Consider the following 23,819-nt stretch of genomic DNA (forward strand, 5'->3'; position numbering starts at 1 on the left):
ACCCCTGCCGCCCCTGCCACCCCTGCCAGCCCTGTCACCCCTGCCACCCCTGCCAGCCCTGTCACCCTGTCCCCCCTGCCACCCCGGCTGTGCGGAGCGGCTCCGGCGGGGCCGAGGAGGAGCTGCAGGCAGAGCGGGCAGAGTTTACAGCCGCCCTGTGGGGCTGGCACACCGCCTGCCCTGCCCTGTGACCATTCGAGATAGCAGGGTGACAGCTCACATCACTTTTATGCAGTCTGGTAAAGAGGCGTGTGCGATCAGCGGGGCCTGGCAGGAGACGAGCTGGGGTTTGCTCTGAGGTGTCTTGTTGGAAAGCAGCGTTTCTGAGAGCCTTGAAGCCTGACCATTTATAAACAGCACTCTGAATTTTGAATGTTTTTGCAGCTCTTTAGAAAAGCAATGATCAGGAGAGTTTTTCCAGCTAGATCTTGCTACCCATATTAAAACAGGCAACACTGCTGGAGATTGCATATTTTTGGCAGTTCCTAGTCTCCCATTACTTAGCTTGAGACATATTCTTATTAGCTGATTTTAGACAATTGCAGGGCCTTCAGCTCCCTAGCTCTGTTAATCACCTCCACTTCTCTGCAATGAAACAGCCAAGGCTGAGCTCTGTCACCCTGTTTGAGAAAGAAGTTCAGTGCTGACCTCAGTGACAGATGGTAATGTGGGACTAAGGAAAGCACACTGATGGGGCATGTCACAGAATCATAGAATCATAGAATGGTGTGGGTTGGAAGGGACCTTAAAGATCATCCCATTCCAACCCCCGTGCCATGGGCATGGACACCTCCCACTAGAACAGGTTGCTCAGGGCTCCATCCAGCCTGGCCATGAACACTGCCAGGGATGGGGCACCCAAAACTTGTCTGGGCAATGCCACACAGTGTTATTGATGTCTGACAGGTCCTAGTTACGCTGCCTGTGTCCTCATGTGCCAGCAAGACATTTATTTTCTTAAGAACAGGAAAGAAGAATGAATGCAAAAGAAGGGGGGCCTGGCAAAGGAATGTCCCTTGGCTGCTGCTCTGGTAGCAGTGCCTGTGGGGAGCTGCTGTTTATTTGGAAAGCTGGGCACAGATGTGAGGAATGTTGGCTACCCAGCACTTCTCATGCACCAACCTGGACTTGGTTCAGGTTATCAGAATCCTTCAGAAAACTCCAAGCCCACAAGTGGACTCCGTAGAAGGCAGTGAGCCTCTGGCATGCGCCCAGCAGGGCTGGGAGGCTGCGGGAGCAGGAGGCACCGCTGTGCTGCTGGATGAGGTGTGTGCCAGCTGGCTGTGGGCACCTGCACTTCACATCTTTGCAAAACCAAAGTCATCTCTGGGGGAGGGAGCAGGAGGGGAGGAGCAGCAGCACCTTGTACCTGATGCATCAATGCTGCAGGCTGGGGGAAGTCTACTCCTCACTGCTGCATCGAGCAATTACAGCTGTCAGCAATGCGGGGGTGATGCCAATTCCAGCATTTTCTGATTTCTGAGGGCTCACTTGGCACCTTCAGGGCTGTGCCCTCAGTGATGCATTGCAAGCTGTGTGATTTTTGCAGTGGAGCAGATTTGCACCCTTGTTTTCAGGGCTGCCACACAGCAGAGTTTCCTGCAGCGGTGTTCCTGTGCCAGCTGGGATCGGGCGGGCTGGGGGACACAGATGTCACCCCCAGGCCCACGGAGGGCCTGAGACAGCACAGGGAGCTGGAACAGCGGGACAAGAACTCCCTGGAGGGGTGTTTTCCATGTTGCTATCCAGCTGCATGTCAGCCCTGAGCTTTGTAAGAGCCTGTCTGGCTTGTGAGGGACCCCCCCCCTTCAGCAGAGGAGCTCCTCTTCCTTGTTGTTGTCTCAAATACAAAATGTTTCTCAGCATTTTCCGTGCTGCATGTTCCACCACAAGCACCAGCAGCACTACAATGACTGAAAACCTCTTGGAAACTCCAGGACTGTGGCTCACAGGCCTTGTGTCAGCACAGTGAGTTAAAATGAGGGTTTGGGGCAGGGAGCAATGTCTGGCCAGCTCAAAACCACACAAAGATGGAGGCCACAAAGATCAGCTGCGAGTTCCAGTGGCTTGTCAAGCAGCATCCCCAGAAAGCATGTGTCTTAAATAGCTTGAAATGTGAGCAGAGATGATAGAAGAATGCTCCCAAAGCCAGCTGGATGTGAATGTGTGCTGCTAGAAGTTGACCAGCAGGCTGCTTGGGGAGGAGGCCATGAGCAGCTCTGCTCGTGTGGGTGTTGGGGTGGTCCAGGACAGAGCCCCAAGACACGCCAGGTTGTGCATTCCGTGCAGTGTGTGCATTCCGAGGAAGGTGTGATCCCTCCATTCCCTGAAACACACACCTAAATGAGCGGGGAGAGAAGGGGACACTCACTCTGTTCACAGGAGAGTCCTGAGGAGCCTCTCAGCAGAGGGGACAGCCCTGCCCAGAGGCCCCAGAGCCATCACAGAGCAGACAAGCAGAGCCCCTTCCCCTTCAGCACAAACTCTTCCAAACACTGCTCCAAGATCCCAGTGCTGGGCACCTTCACCCTGTGGAAGGGCTGCAGGTACAGCCCATGCAGAGCAGGGCTCAGATGCCCATCTGCACAGACGAAAGCACTTGGGAGCGGTCTGATTCAAACCAAAATTCTCTAAATTGCTGACTTTATTCGCAGGTTAAATCATCTTCATTCTGCATTTGTGCTTTATTTTGGTGGGTTTACTGTCATTGGCTGAGAGCTATGAGAATATGTTGATAAATATAGACTTTACATTAAAATTGGCACTCTTTTTAACCTGGTAGATATGTTAATCTATTCCCATTTGTACAAGCACCACACAGTTATAACGTGCATTAATTCAAATACTTAATTTACATTTTATTTTGTTAGGAAATAGTGAATGAAGCATTTTTTACTTGACATTTAGAAAATGGAATATTTAATTGATTGCAAAAACAGCATTTAAAAATGGTTTCTTGAATTATTAATACAAACTAAAATGGAGTGGATACATAAAAGCCTGCTTGAACAAACTGCTGTAGCATTTTAGGCAGGTTTGTTTCATGCAAGAACAACCTGATCCAACCACAATCTTATCCCTAATGTGAGCAGAGGCTTGGAGTACAAAACTCCAGAGAGGCTTCTTCCCTCCTCAGTCTTTCTGTGGTGAGTAAATGGGCTCTTCCAGTGACTGCATCATTCAGGCTTTCAGAACGAGAAAATGCCAAGGTCTCACAAGGTTCTTTTCCTTGCTTGTTGTCAATGTGTAAAAAATAATCCCTTTGCTACTCCCAGATGGGGTTTCAGTTTTGAGTGAGTTGTTTCTTCAGTGGCAGCAACCCAGCCCACTGAAACTAAATGGCACACCTGCAAAAACAGACCGAAGGGGACACCTTGCTGAACGTTTCTGTCACACCAAGATGTAGGAGCTCAGTGTTTGTCACAGCTTTGCCTGCCCTTAAGCCTTGGGCACAAACGTGTTTTTCTAAAACTAACACTCCTAGTTTCTTTTATGTATTCAGGAAAATAAACATAAATTAGCATACATTAATCAAGATGTTTGACTATTTTTATAAATGAAATTCATTTTATTAGATAAAAACAGCTTTATTTCTTCTGATACTGTAACTAATAGGAAGCAGAGTTGGAGAAACTTCCTTCAGTTGTCTTTGGAAAGAAAGGTAGGACATTTAATTTCCTTCTTTTAGTCTTTAACTCTTTCAGTGCTGCAGTCTCCCTTGTCTAAAGCCAGATCTTTAGAGCAGATGTTGCCACTGAGGCTCTCAATGCCTTCACACTGGCAGGGAGGAAGCAGAGCTGTGGTTGATGATAGAAAGCAGAACAGCTCAGAAATTTTCAAACCAGGCATGTCTGGGAGGAGATGGGCTTATTTTCAGTCTGTAAGAGCAAGCTGTCTCTTGGGAATGGCTTCCACTGCCAGCTTGAGACCTCTGGGCTGATTTGGGCAACATTTGAATTGAATATATGTGATGGTGAGAGAGTGTCCCCCACACAGCTCTGGGCGGTGGTTGGGTGAGTAATACCTGAAGAGTGCTTGAAGAAAGGCTGGGTGTTGCTGAGCTGGGGCTGAGTTTATCCACAGGCAGGAGAGGAAGGTGGCCCTGCTGGTGGGAGGTGACAGTCGTGGCTGGGATGGCTCCCGTGCCATGGCCATGGTGGTGGCAGAGCCTGAGGAACGGCAGCCTGAGGAGCACGTCTGCTCCTTGGAAAGGGGAATACTTTGCTGAACATCCTCGTCAGCACATTTGCCCAGCTACTCAGGAAAGATGCCCACAGATGGGGCAATCAAACTGGGCAAGATAAATTGGTCCTTTGTGTGCAGGACCAATTATTATTAATAAATGGGCTTAACAAGGCTGCAAAATTCTTCCCTCTTGTCACGCTCCGTGGCTCCAGCCTCCTGAAACTCAGACTTGACTCCACTCATCAACTAGGATATTTCCAATCACTCTAAAAGGGCAATTTCTCCAGCACCATTTTAGAAAGTGTTTATGTTGCACTGACAGCTGTTCCAGGAAATCTGCAAGCTAGCCAGTTCTGCAACAGAGTTCATGATTACTTTAACTGAGTATATCCCTGCTTTAAGCACTTAAGTTCTTGGAGAAGTAAACTTCTCAGATCCCATTACCACTACAGTGATCCAGGTAAATATTAACAAGGATCTTTTAAAAAAAATCAAGTAATTTTTGACAGATTTTTTTGGCTACTTCCTATCGATCTGATTTTATTTTGTTGACCTGGATTTCTTGTTTGTTTTAGAGAGAAGCAATTTACTTCCCTGCTGTTCCAGTATTTCAGATCTGGACTGCTGTGGCAGCCTTCTTGACATCATTAAGGACCAAAAAAGGGCTGGCTCTTTTCCAGCCTCATAGGTTTTCCTCAGCAGTCCCAAGTCCGACAGAGATCAACCCACAGATGCCTCCAGGTGGCTTTCACAGGACGACAAACATCATTTATTGAGGACTGATGATCAAAAAAATCTTTGCCCCAAGAGGTGCCATTTAAAACCCATCTTTACTGTTTGCCTAGGAAGCACACCATCTCCATATGACACCAGCACCAACACAGAATAAATATTTACAGAACACTTCCCCTCCTCTCATTACAAACAATTCTGCTATCTCCAGTCAGTAATGGACAAGTGCCATGTTCAATTATATCAAAAACAAAAGGCATTCTAAAAAAAGCTGCTCATGTTTCCAGCCTTGTCACTTACAGGCTTTGTTCCCACTGGCTTCAGTTTTGTACTTTGTATTTTCCAGCTTCTGCTGGTTCTTTCCCTCCTCTGGTGATTAAATATCGCACAGCTATTGCCCTTATTCTCCCTCTCTTCCAAGGTTAGCTTTTAATGTGCTTTCATTTGCATTTATACTTGCAAGCCACTGAAAAATGCCCAGGTTTTATCCAAATTTTGGTCTAAGTTGTCTCATTGTGCAAGTCAGAGCATTCCCTCCGTGGCAGCAGAAGTCCCTGGAATGCTCCTGGCTGCTGGCTGGTGCTTCAAACACCTCTCTGGCCCACAGTTCCTAGAGAGCTTCCTGCTAATGCTGGCCATTAAATCCTGTGTCACATCCATCCAAACCAAGCTGCTGGGAGCAGTTTCCATCCTTCATCACCCCTGCCCCCTGCCCAAAGCCCATTTTCCAGTTCAGGGCACATCCACCATTTCTTCTGTCAGTGGAGCACCAGGGGATGTCTGAGTAACCCCCAGCTGGAGAGATGAGCTCTCCTGGCACAGCCTGCTCACCCACTGGGTCATGGCAGAGTCTCCCTGTCACTAAAACCACACCAGACACAGCCAACACCTTCCAGGATTTGCTTCTCCTCTCTTTAAGAAAGGAAGCCCCAGGAAGTGATGCAATACGATCTGGGCATCGAGTGTGGCAGGGTACCACAAACCAGATAAGCCACAGCCTGGGGAAGAACTCATCCTTTTTACTGTGCAGAATGAACAGAAAAACAGAATGAACATCCCTTCTCGAGGCAAAGGCAAAGACTGACTCAGTGCTAACTCACTTGAACAGAAAACAACGCCAGCTTCTGAGCTGAGGGTTCCTGACCCTTCTGCCAGGGTCCCCATGCAATGACAAGGTGGGAGTAGCACTGATCTGAGCTCACACTCTCCTCTGAACCCGAGCAGAGCTTTGGCTTCATAACTAAACCAGCAAAATCCTCCATGGATCCTCATACAAGTAATTTGGGTGAGGAAAACATTCCAGGTGAAAGGCTTAAACCTTCCTGGTGAACAGACCACAGGGAGGAAGAAGACTTGGTTTGTCAGTCTCCAGGCTGTGCCAATGGAATCCATAAAGAGGAGCTCCAGGATGGGCCATCTCCTCACAGTTATCTGCAGACACTGCAGATCTTCAGGAATTGGTTTGGAGCTCTATTATGTTATGTTAGTAACAGCAGCCAGAGTTTCTGGCAACAAGGTGACTGTGACCTTCTGAGAAGCAAGCTATCAGTGTGTCTGGAAAACCTGTCCACCTTCTTGGAGGCACGTGGTTTGTCCTGATGGCTTCTCAGCTGTGCTGCCCAACAGACAGTGAGGGTTGGCCTTTGCCACCTCCACTCCTCCTCATTTAAGAGAAGGCAACTGATGAAGTAAATGATCAAACAATAGTGGGAATAAATGTTCACCCTGCAGGGGCAGGTATTTTTCACAGCCACCAGAAAGCTCAGTAGCTTTGTGCAAGTACATCAGGTACATTTCCAAGCCTGACTTATGCAGAATGTCACCTTTCAGTGACAGGACTGCTACATGAAAAAGCTGTACCACATTCACCATTTACAATAAATGCAGAGCTAAGAAAGAAAAACTAGAGAGCGATTGCTGCAGTTTATTTTGGAGGTGACATCAAGGTGACAAAGAGAGCATTGGTTTCAATGAATTTTATTTCATTCTGTATTATACAAGTGGGATCTGAATCCCAAACTTCCCACCATCAATGCCATGGAGAAGCACCATTACACAAGAGGAAGGCAGAATTTTGAGGCTGGAAGACAGACTGGACCAAGCTGTTTCTCCTCACTGGTCAGAAATTCTTCCTCCTTCACACAGAGTGCTTCCCAGACCAGCAGGTTTACCCCAGGAATAAGAGAGACAAAGCTAGCTCTAAACATCCCTCTGCCTCCTCCTCTCCCCAACAAAAGAGGCTGCCCAATGCCAGCAGTGGAATGGTTAAAGACAGGGAGCACATCAGGTTTTCAGTCTCTCAACCAGCCCACTAGATTAAGAAGTAGCCTGGTTACTCCCTCTCTCCTGAAAAAGATCCAGGAAAATGAATGACCTAAAATGCTGAAGACTTACCTCCTTTCCTTCCCCCATCCCATAGCCTTGTTCTCTAAGCAGAGAACAGGCAATGAACTCTGAGGAGGCTGAAGGAAAGCCAAGGAAAATCAGGGGCTACCTGAATCCCTGGGAATCTGGTGGCTACCCTGGTGCCCTCATTCATTCCCTTTGAGGTTCAGAGACCTGTTTGGAATAGTACACAGAGAGGGCCTCCCTTAAGGACTCAGAAGCAACCAGGGATACAGAACACACAGGAAGCACCATGAGGGTACACACCATTCCAGGGATGGCCCAAACCACAAACAGGGCAAGACTTCCCTTCAGCCAAGGCCCCAAGGGCTGGGGGAACTGGGACGAGGCCCTGGCAGGGGGAAGAGAGCTCCTGCAGCAGTACTGAGGTCTCCTGTGAATTTACTTCTTCTTCCTCTCCTGGGAACAGCGAGGGCAGAACCTGTTAGAAAAGGAAGAACAAAGCCAACATTTAGGACATGACATGAGCCTTAAGTGCATGGTCCCAAAAGACCTTTTCCAAGGTCCCTGACAAAGCCTTAATTCAAATTTTCCTTTTAATGATATCTTCTAAGTGTGTATATATAGTACTTTTTCCCCTGCCACCAAGGACCTCCCCATTCCAAAGGTCAAATGGGCCCCCCAGGTTGCTTCACTCACCATTTTCCTCTTGGTTTTGTTGTCAGACCCACACAGGCAAAATGAAACCATTCAATGGAACACTGTTGGGATGAAGAGCAGCCAGTTAAAGAGCAGTTTCCTTTTGAAATTGTTGCTTTTGGGCTACCAGAGTTTCCCAGCATTTAATCACAACCTCCAAAATCCCTGGCAGTGATCAAGGATTGAATGTTCACACCCAACCTACACACTGTTAGCAAGGAGAACTCCCCTTCTCCCTTGCTAAGTTTAGGGACAAGAAAACATTTTAAGGAAAACCCTGCAGAGAGAGGCACTTCAGAGGTCCTTGCCAGCCACACCTCTGCCCATCCCAACTCCTGAGGAAAGCCCTCTCCTGGTCACTGCTTGCTGTGCCTGGGACCACCCAAGCAGGACAAGCCTTTCCATGCAGGACTCATCTCCACTCCATTCCCCCCACTTCCACCATGTGCAGGCTCTTACATCTGGGTTGTCACAGCCAATCATCTCCCCATAGGAGACCTGGTGGCAGAGGCAGTAGGTGGGCTCATTGGGGTCCACAGGCATATCCAGTACATCCGAGGGGTGCACATTCCCAAAGGTGACAGAAGGCATCCCATACTCTGTGCTACTGCAGGACAGGAATAAAGTAAGTCAGCAAAGTACCTGGCTTTGAGCACCTCTGTGTGTCCCAAGACAGTGCCCTTGCTGGCCAGAGACAGACACTTCTCTTAGGTAAGTATCCACACCCAAGGGGATCTGCTTTCCCCTCCAACCCACACCCCCCTGAGAACAGGGGAATAAAGAAGTTTCCTTCCTCTTGCCTCTCAAGAAGGGACAGAGGACACACAGTTCCAGTCTGGGGACACCAGGAAAGCCTGGCTAGGCCTCCCTTGGTCTGATTTCCAGTGCTGCTTCTCATTCCCTTGAGTCCCTTCAACACTTACGTGCGGACCAGCTTCAGTTTCTTTTGGGCAGTTTTTGGTGCTTCCTCATCAGAGTTTTTCCCTTTGGAGCGAGCACGGGCAGCTTTTTTCTCTTTCTGGGCTCGGCCCTCTGGTAAGAAGAGAAAAAGGTGTTGCATCTGTCACCCCACCAAAACAGACACCTGACAGTGACATCCCTGCAGCACTAAAACACACTCCTGGCTTTGGAATGCACACTGGCTTTGGGCTGTGCACCCCATCCCAATTTATCTATCAGCCTTGAATGAACTCACACAAGAAGAGCCCAGTCACCGTCTCTTTACCTGTCCTTCAGCCTCCAGCGCAACAGCCTTTGATCTGCACCACTGCAGTGCCTGCCTTCATCCCCAGCACTTCCACAGTCACCTGGCTGCCTCCTGAATCAATGTGCAGCCCAGTGTGGTACTCACTCTTCTTGCCCTTGCTGGAAGAACTGTCATAGTCACTCGACTCTATCTGCTTCTCCTTCAGGTCCGCTTCAAAGCGGGCGAGGTCTGTGTCCAGCCGCCGGATGTGCTTGTCCACCTGCAAGGACACCAGGAGCAGGGGTTACCACAGGACAGGGCCCAGGGAGGCAGAGGGAGGACAAACAGGGGACAAAGGGGCAGGGGGCTGGCACTAAAGAGCCGAGGAGCAAGAGTGGGCATGGCCTAAGAATGAGAGCTCAGGGCCTGGCGAGATGGGCGGCTTTAGTTTGGGCATTCACAGGATAAGCACGAGGCACTTCCCTTCATACCATCTCATAGGTCTGCATTGCCAGCTGAACCTTGTCGTCCCCAAATTCCTTGCACTTCCCATAGGCCTCCTGGATCTGCTTGAGAAGCCCCAGTTTTTCCTCTGAAGACAAAGTCCGTGCATTGCTGATATACTCCGTGGCCAACTTATCGATCTCTGACTTGAGGTCTGAAAGAAGGGAGCCATTAAATACACAAACACCTCACACACCACAGTGCCCTCCATCAGGAGAGACTCAGTGACTGCAGCAGCTCCAGGCCTCCTCCCCTGCCTGGAGATCCCCATGACAAAGGCAAAGCAAAGAAAAGCTGCTCAAGCTACCTACTCCTTGTCTCGGCAACAAAACCGTCCCTGATCCTCACCTTCCGTCCTCTGATCCAGATCCCGCATGAGCTGGAAGTTTCTCTGTAATTCAAAGGGCAGGTTCTCAATACCTGCAGAGAAAGGAGAATACATGGAGAAATCAGATCCTTGTTCCTTGCCAAGGCAGGAACAAAGCTAACCAATAACACACACACATATCCCTGGTGCACATCAGCTTCCATTGTTGCTGGCCCCAAAGGAGACAGACTATAAAAGTGGGATACATTTAATGCAGAAGCCTCCTTCTAGAATACATATAAGTTAGCAGAAAACTGCTGCCGTGCAGAGAGTGTCACACTAAGAAAGCAGAAACCCAAAATCTGTAATGAGTGTCAGTCTTTATAACACAACATCTCCATCCGAAAACTCCACTCAGTAATGAAAAAAACACCACAACAGCTGGTAAATAAAGCCATTTAGTTATTTCTCACAAGGATGTAAAAATTAAGTTGATCAAATGCTAATTCACTGAAAAGTGAGTCTGTTTAATGCATTCATTTAACATACAGGGGACAGCAGACACTTTGGGCAGAGCAAAGATCAAGACTGAGATGGGATGGGAATAGTCTTAACCCCTCGTTGACTTGTAACTTTTGGTGCCTTCTGCACTGTCATCTCAGAGTGGTGTGTCCAACACCTGGAAGGATGCCACACATTGTGAATAATAAACACTTGTAGGGCTCTGACTGAGCAATGTGAAGTTGATAGTCAATTAATTTTCAATGCAGTGTGCTACTCACCCCCCAGGCATCACCAGATGCTCAACTGGCAAAGCTGGTAAAAACAATTCTCATTTTTCCATGCCTGTCTAGTCAAAATGAGATCTAGTGTCACTGCACTAAACTGAAGTCTAAGCCTGATTATTGTCACCTTTATACCTAATGAAAATAATAAATCTCTCCTGAAGGTTTAAAAAAGAAGGTGCTGGGGAAAGCTCTTCACAAACACAACAGAAGCAGGTCTGAGCTTCCTCAACTCACTCTGCAGCTCACATGGAGTGCAGCTGGAAGTGTTGCCATCACCAAAGCTGTCCAACACATCAGTCCAGGCATCAATCTCCATTTTCTCTGCACATATTTCTACAGCAATTAATGCCTTTCCATCCCTGAAGAGCAATCAGTTGACAGGGAAGGTTCTGTATGCAAGAGGAAGGTTTTAACAGGTTTTAACAAGTGCTACATAACAGGATGTGAAATTAATTCCTATAAGAGGTAAAACTAACTGTGGGCCTTGCTGAGCACAAATGTTGTTCCTTTTACTTAGACTTCTGCCCATGCAGCATAATGAGAAGTTACATGCACAACACTTAGGAGCAATCAAGCTGCTGATTTAACAGATTTCTGTTGCCATTTCTGATTTAGTTACCTGAGAAATGCTCAGGTAGTAGGTGTCCTTGAGTACCCAGATCCATAATCCACAGCACATACACATCACTCCTCTGCATTCAAGGACAGTTAGCAGTGCAAATTCAAATTCTGAAAAATTACTAAGCAGCAAAATGAAGTCTGTAGGTACATCCTGAATTTGATACTTCCAGGTTTGTTCAGCATGACAGACTTCACACAAGGTTTAAGCAGCTGACTACCGGATTACATCCCTACGGTTCCAAAAAGCATTTCAGAACACGATGGGGACACAATGCTGAAAATTATTATTGCTTATAGAGGGAGCTTGTGGCAGGGATGAAATTCAGCTTGGGAATCTAGAGACCATGCCTTTTTCCCTCCTGCAATCCCCAGCCTCATCAACTCTAAACCTTTCAATTTATACAGCAAATGAAACATGGGTCATACTGCAGCACGCTGCTTTCATTCCTCTCCAAAGCACCCGCTGCAGAAGACAAGACAGGTATCCTCCAGAGGAAAACAGAAGCTCTTCCTGCACTGCACACAATATGCCAAATTTATATTGAGTTTATTAATCCTGGAAGATCACAGCTTCTAAATTCTGGACTTTGTGGTTTTTAGAAAAGATTAATGTAATTTCTTTTTCTCTTCTGAAAAGGACAGATGGTAAAAGCACAAATTCCACCAGGTACTGTCAGCTTTCCCTCAGCAGGGATAGAAACCTTTAGATAGAGCAAGCTCCTGAGCCAGCACAAAAACCAGTAGGATGCTGCTGTGCGGGCAGAACAACCCCACATGAGGTTAGGGTCACACTTCACAGTGACATTCTTGCACCAGGAGAAACCCAAGCAGGAGTTCCATTCTGCTACACAACCTGAAAGGAACTGTGCTCTAGTTTTTACAGCCGTCACTGCAAAAATCTGCCACCACCACTGATGCCAGCACATGCCCTCATCTGGACAACATCTGTTTGTCTTTTGCCTCTACTTGTCTGTTCAGCCTGTGCACCCACCCTTGAGAGCCCCTCTCTCCCCAGAGCTTGCTCCCCTCAGCCAGGCCAGTGGCTCCTTTCCTGCCTCCAGGTGTGCAGAGCCCCTGCTCCTGGGGGCCTTGGCACTGTGGGGAGGGCTGTCACCTGGCCCTGACAGTGTGGGGAGGGCTGTCACCTGGCTCTGGCAGTGTGGGGAGGGCTGTCACCTGGCCCTGGCAGTGTGGGGAGGGCTGTCACCGGGCCCTGGCACTGTGGGGAGGGCTGTCACCCAGTTCCGGCAGTGTGGGGAGGGCTGTCACCCAGTTCTGGCAGTGTGGGGAGGGCTGTCACCCGGCTCTGGCAGTGTGGGGAGGGCTGTCACCCAGTTCTGGCAGTGTGGGGAGGGCTGTCACCCAGTTCTGGCAGTGTGGGGAGGGCTGTCACCCAGCCCTGGCACTGTGGGGAGGGCTGTCACCCGGCTCTGGCACTGTGGGGAGGGCTGTCACCCGGCTCTGGCAGTGTGGGGAGGGCTGTCACCTGGCTCTGGCACTGTGGGGAGGGCTGTCACCCAGCCCTGGCACTGTGGGGAGGGCTATCATCTGGCTCTGGCACTGTGGGGAGGGCTGTCCCTGGCTCTGGCTCTGGTTGAGCAAATGCTCAGCTCAGGCACCACGAGTGGATCATTTATGCACATCTGAGCCACGAGCTTCCAGAGGCTCATTAGCTGGGCAGGCTTCCACTGGGGCTGACGAGACAAACCCCTGCCAGTTGAATCCCTTCCCTGCTAAAACCAGCAAAATGATTTCCTAAAACCACAGCAAAACATTGCACTCTGCAAATCTATTCTTGGACAAATGTTCTGCCACTGCTTCGTCAATAAATGGAGAAAATGAAACAAGTGACAGTACAGTGACTTTATAATCAGAACTGCTACAAAGACACTCTATCTGTTCAACTGAACGTGGAGGGAAGCTGAGCAGACCATTACAAATTATGATCCAGAGAGAGTCTGGCAATAACAAAAAGCATAACAAGATAAAGCTGCAGATAAGCAAGTTATAACTGAGCAACAAACTATTTGTACGGTACATAACTTAATCTAGCTGTGGGGATGTTTTCTACTATCTGCAGCTTAACTCCAAAGCTCTTGCATAGCCTTAAACAGAAGTGATTCTCTGCATCACAGAATTTATCACAGGGGACAGAACACTTGCTGAAATTGCTTGACCTGTGCTGTGCTGGCTACCAGACATTATCACTCTCTAAGTGCCTTTAAAAAAAAATAAATTAGATTTGAGTCTCCATTTCCTCATTCCTACCACCACACTTTCCCTCGCTATTCCTAAAAATTATTCATGCTATTTATGTAATTTCGTTTCCTCCTGCTTTTCTCCTTTTTTCCTCTCAATTAATTTTGCTTTCATCTTAGTAAGATTCACCTAAAATCATCATGACTACATACTATCTATTATAAAATACCCACATAATTCTCAGATTATGAAACTGATAATTGTAAAGAAAGAACACCCTAGAGACATCTTTGATCACTAGAGAAGAGTGATGATATGCAACAACAGACAGAAAAATAAGGAAAAGTGAGGCCCTCTTTCCACAGCAATGGCACAGCAGGAGGAGAGGAGCAGGAAGATGGTGAAAATGTACAGGGAATAAAGTGCTAGCAAGGCCAGCAGCTTGGGCCGGCAGCAATGCAACTGTGCCACAGAATCACAGAATGGGTAAGCCTGGAAGGACCACAGTGATCATCTGGCCCCACCTCCCTGCTCAAGCAGGGTCACCCAGAGCACAGGGCACAGGATTGCCTGCAGACAGTCCTGGAGTATGTCCAGTGAGGGAGACACCACAGCCTTAGTGGGGGAATCTCTCCTTGGTCACCCACACAGTAAAGAAATTCTTCCTCATGTTCAGCTGGAGCTCCCTGTGCATCAGTTCCTGCCCACTGCCCCGTGTCCCAGTGCCTGGCACCACGGAGAAGAGCCCGGATCCACCCTCGACACCTCCCTGCAGATGTTTACAGACACTGAAGAGCCCCCTCTCAGACATTCTCCTAAAGGCCAAACAGGCCCAGCTCCCTCAGCCCTCCCACACAAGAGAGATGCTCCAGTCTCCAATCATCCTCATTCCCTCTGCTGCACAGGCGCAGGAGCCCCTTGTCTCTCTGTAATGAGGAGCCCAGGAGTGGACACTGCACTCAGAGGAGCCTCTCCAGGGCTGAGTGCCTGGGCAGGATTCCTGCCTCGACCTGCTGGCAAGGCTTCTCCCAATGGGCTCACTGCACAGATCCATACAGAAGCCTGCTGCAGCCCTACTGATTCCTCTCATGGTCTGATCATCCTGAAAATCACTGGTGCAGCCCCTCCTGCTGAATGCATCTTTTTCATCCCTTCCTTTTCTTACCTTGTTTCCATTTCTGATCACAAGCTGAAGTCTCTCTACCTTCCTTCATCTTTTCTCTCCTCACATGTTATCCCTTCACTAAGCCCATTCTTCTTTCATCTCTTTTACTCTCCTCCTTCCTTGTCATTCTTTCCCCTGTTCATTCTTCCACAGGCATCCATGACCATGCTCTCTTCTCCCATTTGAACCACACACTCTCTCTCCAAAAGTCAGAATCCAACACCACTTTTTCCCCTCTTCAATAATGATCATTTTATTTACTTCTTTTTAAAAACAAACGTGGGCTGTCAGGTGCAGGCTGATATTTAAACTTCAGCTCCTCAACTCAGATGTTAACTGTGACACACAAATGCAGAGAGCAAGCCTACACAGCCTGATAACTTCAACTGTGCTTCAGTCCTCTGCAGCACGCCTGTGCTGTGCCAAACAATGGATCTGCGCTGCCCAAAGTCCCCAAAACAGACCAATAGCACTGAGAACCATCCAAACACACAGTACCTTTCCCAAGACATCTATTCACCCACCATGTTTAGATGCATGTTCAAATTTTATTAAAAAATGGGAAAAGACATTTTGAAACATAACCACAGTTGCTTTATTGAACAGCTTAGATTTCAGCAAACACTTCAGACACTACATTGCTGAAGGCAATTTAAAAAACTCCTGCTTGTGTCAGGGACTGCCACATAGAGAGGGTAAGTTCTTTGCCCCCAGGACTGCAAACTGGCTGGGATCTTGTTGGGGAAGCACACTGGACTTTTTGGTACTCCATGATTCTCATAATTTTGCAGCACTTGAAGTACACTGCAGGACAAGTGGCTTGCAGCAATCTTCAGGAGCTTCCTTGCTCCCTCATTAGGGGGCAGGGTGTCTTTTGTATCCCTCCTTTCAGAGTGTGTCACCCTTTTAAACTATTGCTGCTACTCTCTCCTGTGCTCTCAAGTAATCAATCACCTTCCTACACAGGTATTTACTGGAACTTTTACACAAGCACCTTTATTGAAATTGGTCCTTGAGTACAATTTCCCTCTGTTCAGAGATGGCCCAGCCCTGCTGCAATAAAAAATCCTAACCTTTACCATTATCCTCACAACACCCTGGTAAGGGATAAGCCCACCTACAGTTTTACAGACAGGGAGCTTAGGTGCACGTCAGACTGATTTGCCACCCAGGAATTCTGTGGCCACAGCACATATCCCAAGTTTTGGGCAATGCACTGCACACCAGCCCACCCCAGCACATCTGCCTCAGACACTGCCCAGAGAAATGGGCACCACTCAGCAGTGACAGTCAGGCACAGAAACCCAACACTCCCCCAAAGTGTGGGGCTGTTTCTTAGGAAGGGAGGGCTCTTTTTGTTGTCTTGTTACAGCAGCTCAATGCTACGGCATCCACAGACAAGACAGCAGGGAATGTTGTTAAGTGTCGGAAAAGGGATCTTTCTTATCAAAGATCAACCTTGAATTTGAAAAGCTTGGAGAGCTTGAAAGACTGACACAATGAATGAGCCTGGCAACACTCCTGGCATTTCCAGCCAGCCACAGCCCTCCAAAGGCAGGGACAACCACCAAAGAGCCCACAGGGCTGTTTGCCAAAACAATGACATCACATTTGCAGTTGGGTAAGTGAAGAACTACAGAGAAAACACAGCAGGCTTTGCCATGTAAAGCTATCTTGTATCAGCTCCAATAAAAATATCAGCCAACAACAAAACCAATTCTAGATGAATTGGTCATTAAATGTATCAGCTCAGCGTGGGCTGTGCCAGTAGCTTTCACACAGAAACAAATGATGCCTATGAATCACCAAATTCTCTCCCCTGCATGAAATCTTTTGTAATTTTCCATAGATCATATGTGGTGCATCACAGGTGTAACCAATCCAAAGTCTCTGAAAGGTGAAAGGCATCTTTGACTGCACTAGAACAGTGACAAGCAGAGAAATGATTTATTTAGAGACTTACATTTCTGAAGATTGATGTGAGGAGCTGTAGAGGCAGGGCCAGGGGTATGGCTGCATGCTGCACTGGGGAGGGGACAGGAGTAAGGAAGGCAGGGAATGCAAGAGATCAAAGAACTGCTGGGAAACTGGAACACAGCCAGGTCTGGGAAGGAAACAAGGGCTTGCCTACAGCAATCTCCAACATCACACCCAAGCCCTCTGAGAGCCTCAAGATGACAATACTCATCACACCCTCATTTGATGAATGTGTACAGAAGAAAATCCAGACAGATGGGGCCGTTCCAAAAGAAAAATCCTATTTTACTAGGTTAGCTAATGTTATCAAGGAACATTGATAGGACATTGCCATGCCAGCTGTAGGAGAAAGAAGACTTCCATGTGCTGCTTCCATTGCTCTGTGCTGATGCTGGCTGAAGTTTTCCAGCAGTGACAGCCCCTGAGTGGGTGCAGCTCTGTGTGCCTACTGACAAGTGCAAACAGAGGAGCAAAGGAAGCTCAGTGCCTCCCTAACCAGTGGGAAATGGGGGAAAGCCCAAGGTACACTGACTGCATTGCACCATGTCACCTTCCCAGCTGAGGTCTCCTTATCTCATCTCAGCATCTCCATCACCTCCACAGCAGTACTTCTAACCTCCTTCCAGGGCCAACACTGAGCCAAACACAGGAACTCAAACTCAAGCAAGCACAAATTATTCTCACAAATCTTTATGCACATTCCACCTTTTAATCACAAAACACTGTTCTCTTCCTTCTTCTTCCATTCCTTTCTACACCTCTAACTCCTTTGCACCCATAGGTTTTCCCTTACTAAAGCTGCACTGTGTTAGTGCTTGAGGGAAAGCACTTTTTAATCTTGCTTTCTCCCCTCTCCTTCTGGATTTTTAGAAACCAGAAGGAGAACAATATTTGAAGACATGGAAATCTTTTAATGTTTAAATTCAGCCACTGGAGAGAAACACTCAGGAAGAAAAGTGGAACAAGACACATTCCTCCTCTCCCATTCCCTGAATCCTTTGGCTCAGTAAGTAGGATGAAGGAGTGAAGGTGGTCAGAGTAGACAAGACACGGAGTTCCTCTGTCAGGATGCTCAGCACAGAAGGAATGTGTGCATTTTTCTGCTGCAAAAGCATCTGCCAAGAGCATAACACATTTCAGACAGATTTGCTTTGTAATTAACAGCTTAAAGCCAAGGAAAGGGCATGCCTAATCCTAGGCCTAAACCCAGTATCAAATTACAGCAAGACTTGAAAGCTGCTGAAATACCTGACCTAAGAAGCTTCTAGACACTTTTTACTAAGAGAACTCCTCTTAGCTTGGCTATTTCACAAAAAAAAAAAAAAAAAAAAAAAAAAAAAAAAGGAAAAGAACTTCAGATGTCTAAAGTAGAGGGCTGAAAATATATGAACTGAAGCAACTGGGGCTGTGTGCCCAACTTTGTCAGACTGCTCATAGATTTTAGCATACAGTTTTTAATTACCTACTCACATGATGTTTCATGCAAGGTGTTTCTCATTCCCAGTGACTGAGCACTGATTCAAGTTTTACTTTATTCTCTTTGCTCAACACAGAATCACAAGCTCAGACCCAGAGCTCAATCTGAAAACTGACTTTGTAGCCAGCTTTTCAAGGTGTTCACTGCTGTGACAATGAAGAGTTTTCACAATGCTGCAGTGGAGTGGCCCACTGCCCTCACCAACAGCAGGAAGGCCACCAGATTTACTGGGGCCAAGAGATTAAAGCCAAAAGGCCAGCTAATTACAAACTCTCCTCTTGAAGGGTGCAAAAATGCTTCATTGCACAACTTTTCAGAATTATCTGTTCAAAGCACACTCCAGATGCAACTATGAGCATTCTGCATATCTGTTCCCCTGATTAAAAATTTCCACTCATAATCTGAGGGAAGCACAATCCAAGCAAGGGAAACCTGTACAAAGTGGGACTCACAACATAAAAAAAAAACCCACCAAACTCACTTTGGCAGTGATATTCACTTGCTTCAAACAGGAGGCACCTTTTTCCTTCCTACAATTTTCACTTAATTCCTTACACACCTTCCTTTATTCAAAGATATGAAGAGGTCCTACAAATAACTGCCCTCTTTCATCACACATTCCTCATTCATTCCCTGAGCAGATCCAGATAGAAAACCACAGGAAAGAGAAGCTCTGTGGGAAGAAAAAAGACATTAAACTGAAAACTGTGTCTGCAAGAGCACTATGCTAGTAAAAGAATCCTGTTCCAAGACACAGATGTAAATTAAGAATTAGACACCTTTTATAAGAAATGACCAAAAGTTCTGGACTGTTTATTTCTATCAAATTTCAGGAATTTTTAGGATATTAGTGAACTGCTTTAAAACAGAACTGAATGTTTTTAAAACACTGAAATAATGTGGGGAAAAAAGGGGAGCAGCAAGTAAGAAACTGAATGCTGTCAATCAGTTAGCATCAAGAGGAAGACTCGTGTCTAAAACACTGGATGCATTTCCACAGAGTCAGGAGCTCAGGCAGAAGCCAGGAGAGGAGAGCAGGCTTAGAGCAGAGCAAAATGGGTAATCAGAAATGAATGCCATTACCTATCAGCAGCCTAACCTACTGAAGATGTGATGGGCGCTCTTTGATGCCAAGTGTCACAACACATTCATGCTTTCCTGAAAGAAATCCAGAATAGCACAGCAAGTGTCTTATGAGTGGCTAATAGCAGCAAGTAATGCTGCACCACACAAACCTGAAAATGGCTGCAGAGATCTAAGGGTAAGCAATAAAGGCTAAACCATCACAGGAATTAATGTTTTGTTCTTCCTAAAATCTTTGTAAGCAGATGGTTTAAGGACTTTTAGATTGTGCACATCACTTTCATTATTTTTTAAGCAAGACACCTCAACCACAACAGTGACTCTCCTGTATTAATATCCACTTCACCAGGATGAGCATCTCTAATCCAATCTCAGGACCCAAACCTCAGCTGAGAGAGAGGACTTTGGCATTTCCTCTGCATGCCTGTACAGGAGAGAAAGAGGAGTTCCCAGGCTGGCTGATTTTAGCTGACTGTGATGACATGACCCCGAGGTGTTTGACTCTGGCAGGAGCACTCTCCAGGCACCAACCTTCCCTCTCTGCAGCTGTGCACCTGCAGCACCCCTGCCCACTCAGGGCTGCATCCTGCTCGTCTCTGCTCACCAAGTGCAGATCCCAGGCTTTTGCTCCTTTAGCTCTGCCCTGCAGCTCTTACCCAAACACACCCCTGCCCTCCCAGCAGGAAAACTCTGCATCCCCCTCCTGTGCACTTATTCCTTGTCCATCTGCTTCTTCTCCTCCTTCCCAGCTGAGGAGCCTCAGTCAGCTGCAGCCTTCTGCAACGCAGTGAGAACTGCACAAGAACACAAATCTGCCCCTCTCCAACCTGCCTCCTCATTCAACTCCTCTTCCTGGCTTTGGTCTCCTTCCTTGCACCTCAGAGATCCTTGCCTGTCTAACAGCAGCTTCTTTTCACCTTTCACTGAAATTTAGTATGGTTCTTGAACATTCTCAGAGACATTTCCTTTCCTAAAGACAAAAAGAGCACTGAAGATGCAAGGAATGAGACACCCTGTGTCCATATCAGCACCTCATCTTTTCTGTGCTGGAAGAAACCCGGTGTAGCAGGAAATCTGAAGAGCCAAACTCCATTATTTCCCATGCATATGCAAGCAGACAGTGAGAGATGTCACTGGCTGGGTGCAGTGAAGCAGAAGACACAGCACCACAACCAGCCAGCTTTAAAGACACCATCCCGTGAACATCCTCCCCTGTCTCCAGTGCCAACACCAGACCAGCAGGAAAACGTGAGAACGGCATTCCTCAAAGAACAGGTTATTCAATCTGAACTCATTAGCCCACTCACTGAGAAACAACTCCTCCGATGGATCTGCTCGGCTATTTTAAGCACGCGTGGGTAAAACATGCACTGAAAGTCTCATCCCCAAAGGGCAGAGTTTGGAGTTTTAAGCACCTTAAGGCAGGACGGTAAATTAGGAGGTACCATAGGAGGGCTCTGATAACGTTGCCAACTCCATTGGCATTTACAGAGCTCCTGTTCGGCCAGAAAAGCGGGGCTGCATTTGTAAACTGACAGCGTAGAAAACCACCATAACTACCGCCCCACGGATCCCAAAGTTATCTGTGCTCGATGTCTATCCCGGGAAACCACTGACGGCCAAGCTCCCGCTCCCGAGGGGCGCCTGGAGCTGGACCGGGCTCCTCTCTCACGGACCAAACCAGCCGCGGGGCCGCGCTGTCAGGGCTCCCGCAGCCGAGCCTTGCCCCACGGACGGGGCCTCTCCGCACGGCCCGGGCACCGGGCAGCGCCCGAGGGGCGGGGAGAGCCCGCGGGCGCCCTGGGCAGCGCGAGGCCCCCGCGAGGCCCCGCCCCTCGGCCCGTCCGTGCCCCCCGGGCCGGCTCAGCCGCGGCCTCGGCCCCGCCCCGGCGGCTCTTACTGTCCAGGTAGTGCTCCAGGTACATCCCCGCCGCCATCTTGCGCCCCACACACCGCCGCTTCCGGCGGCGAGCGGACGCGCGCGGGGCCCGGAAGCGGCGCTGCCCGGCTGCGAAGCCGCTTCCGCCCGCCTGCCCCGGCGCTTCCGCCCCGCTCCCGCCGCCATTTCGGGCTGCGCGGGGCTGCCCCGGGCGGTCCCCGCGGAGGGCGGCGGGGGTGACCGGGGCACCGCTCCTGCGGGAAAGGCTGAGGGAGCTGGGCCTCTTCAGCCCGAGGGGCTCAGACGACTGAGAGGGGAGCCCATCCATGTCTCTCAGTATCTGAAAGGTGCATGTGAGACTCCTCGGTGGTGCCAAGCACTAGGGCAGAAACTGATGCACAGCAAGTTCCACCTGAACGTGAGGAGGAACTTCTTCACCGTGCGGGTGACTGAGCACTGGGACAGGCTGCCCAGAGAGGTGGTGCAGTCTTCTTCAGCGGAGAACCCTCTGGAGGCAATCCTGTGCCATGTGCTGTGGGAGGAACGAGCCTGCTCGAGCAGGGAGGTTGGAGCAGTGACACCCTGGGGTCCCTTTCTGGGGTCCCTTCCAGCCCGGCCCATCCTGGGATCAGGCCGAGGAAGTGCTGCTGACTCGTTGCCGTGGTTTTCCATTCACCTCGGAATCCGCCAGTGCGGGGCAGCTGCTGCTGTGTCAGGAGTGGAGATGGATGGAGGGTCTCTGCTGTGCGGGACTGGTACAACCGAACACTTGTGACAGACTAACAAAGGCAATTAAACGAAACATGTGACCGTGCTCTCTTTCTTTTCATCATGCCAGAACCACTCTTGTGACCATACACAGGAGCCACTTGTAGAGCCCCCTCCCCAGCCGTCCTTTGCTACACGCACGGTGTGGTGCCGTGAATCACGTGTGATCATGGAGGAACTGAGACAAAATTATCTTACTTCTGTTGATCCTTAGGTTCCAAGATATGCAGGATGGTTTTTTCAAGAGGTCAGCGCTCATTTAGCGTCCTATACAGTTTAGGAGGCACTGGGCTTGGCTAATACTCCATTTCATCCACCTTTCTTCTGCCTACTCATCTACACCATCCTTCTTTTTTCTTGACGGTCTGTGCAATGACAGCCATTGCTCAGGACTGAATGCTCCCCGATTCTAGCTGCAAGAAGAAGTGACTGGATTTATTTTTCTCTCTTTTCCTCACAAAGATCTTCCAAGACACCATGCCTCTATCTATATGGATATACTAGGATTAAGTCTTCAAGCAGCCTGCACTGCAAGACTGAGGAGCTGTTACATAAAGGAACTGCAGCTGTTTGAACTATGAACCATCTTGGTGTTAAACTACTGGGTTAATTCAGAGCCTCTCTGTTCTGATGATGGAGTTTTCCATTCCTCTTCCTACAGTCATTTAAGTTATTTATGACATATTTTTAATTATTCAAAACACATTTCTTAGTCTTTTCAGTTCCCATGTGGAGCAGCTGGCTTCAGTTAGCTGAACATTATTGTTAAGTCTCTTTAAAGTACTTCAAAATTCTCCTATAAATTGCCTTATAGTCTTAATTAAGGGGAAGGATGTGGCTGTTACATAAAAAAAAAAAAAAAAAAAAAAAAATCTGCTCCCTATACTATGTCACAGTTCTAAACCAGAATCTCCCAAACACATCCTGCTTGGGGCTACCAAGTTGAATGAAGCTGATGTTAAAAATTACATATTCTTAGACATCACTAGTTTGTTTAGGAGACCACATGGGAACCCCATCCTACCCTCCAAGCCAAGGCTAGGAGGATGCCAGAAAGACAATTTCCCTCTAGACTTTTTGCCACTGCAGATACAAAAGACAGGGCAAAGAGGCACTTGCCTAAAATCTAAATGGCAAATCTCAGTAAAAGTGTACAAATGTGTCTCTAACTGCAGGAACTGCCACTGTGAATTTGCAAAATAAAGGGGAGAGGCAGTTTTGTGTGCCTGTGTGGTCTCACAGCAGTAAGAACTCTACCATTCCAGCAAAAACTAGTTCCTGAGCTCTGAGTGCTGGAAAGCTTGTTTTGCTTTTTTTTCAAAGTCAAAGAAAGGGTTTGCATCGCTCAGGGCTCCAGAGGCAGCCTCACCCACAGAGGAAGTGTCAGCAGGGCAGTTATTTGTCGAGAGGAGGAATATTTTTCAAACACTATACCCATTGCAGTTGGAGCACGGGCGCAGATGGCTGTGCAGGAAGGTGCTTTCCCAGCTGAAACAAGCTCTGGAGACCAGCACCATTGATGTCTAACCCTCACCCAGCCTCACACGCTAACCCTGTGGTTATGACACTCCCCCCTCAGCCCAGGCTGCTGCTACAGCTCCATCCTGCAGTTATTCCTGTAGGTAGCTCCTGGTCCCACACACGACCTGTGGGATGAGCGGTGCTGCCCAGGCCTCGGCACGTCCCACAGGGAAGCTGCACGGCCTATGCAAGCAGTCTGCAGGAGTGGTTCTCAACCTTTATTGATCTACAGATGCCTGTGTGTTTTCCCTTGGAAATGTAAACATCTGCATACCAAATTCAAGCCTCCAGATTTTAGTTGCCTTATAGACTCCTTAAATGTTGTCCAAGGACTGTGAGGTGAAGGCCAGTGCTTGGGAGGGATCCTCATGCAGAACCCAGC

General features: G+C 48.2%; 1 protein-coding gene across 3 annotated transcripts; it reads right to left on the minus strand.

Moving 5' to 3' along the window:
• Positions 1 to 6,878: 6,878 nt before the first annotated feature.
• ING4 (inhibitor of growth family member 4) lies at positions 6,879 to 21,225 on the minus strand. 3 transcript variants are annotated; one of them, XR_009420535.1, is made up of 9 exons: positions 10,982 to 11,113; positions 10,001 to 10,072; positions 9,640 to 9,806; positions 9,314 to 9,428; positions 8,886 to 8,994; positions 8,422 to 8,569; positions 7,963 to 8,024; positions 7,570 to 7,744; positions 6,879 to 7,476 (listed from the first exon to the last, which is right to left on the minus strand). XR_009420535.1 is itself a non-coding variant. In XM_059494019.1 (8 exons), the coding sequence occupies exons 1-8, from the start codon at positions 21,204 to 21,206 to the stop codon at positions 7,705 to 7,707; spliced, it is 750 nt and encodes a 249-aa protein (XP_059350002.1). In that variant the 5' UTR covers positions 21,207 to 21,225; the 3' UTR covers positions 6,879 to 7,704. The 3 variants fall into 3 exon arrangements, 2 of the variants coding, with proteins under 2 accessions (XP_059350002.1, XP_059350001.1); XM_059494019.1 differs by lacking the exon at positions 10,982 to 11,113 and adding an exon at positions 21,170 to 21,225 and having other exon boundaries at positions 6,879 to 7,744; XM_059494018.1 differs by having other exon boundaries at positions 6,879 to 7,744.
• Positions 21,226 to 23,819: the final 2,594 nt, after the last annotated feature.

The sequence above is a fragment of the Ammospiza nelsoni genome, chromosome 2, assembly GCF_027579445.1.
Source record: "Ammospiza nelsoni isolate bAmmNel1 chromosome 2, bAmmNel1.pri, whole genome shotgun sequence".
NCBI lineage: Eukaryota > Metazoa > Chordata > Aves > Passeriformes > Passerellidae > Ammospiza > Ammospiza nelsoni.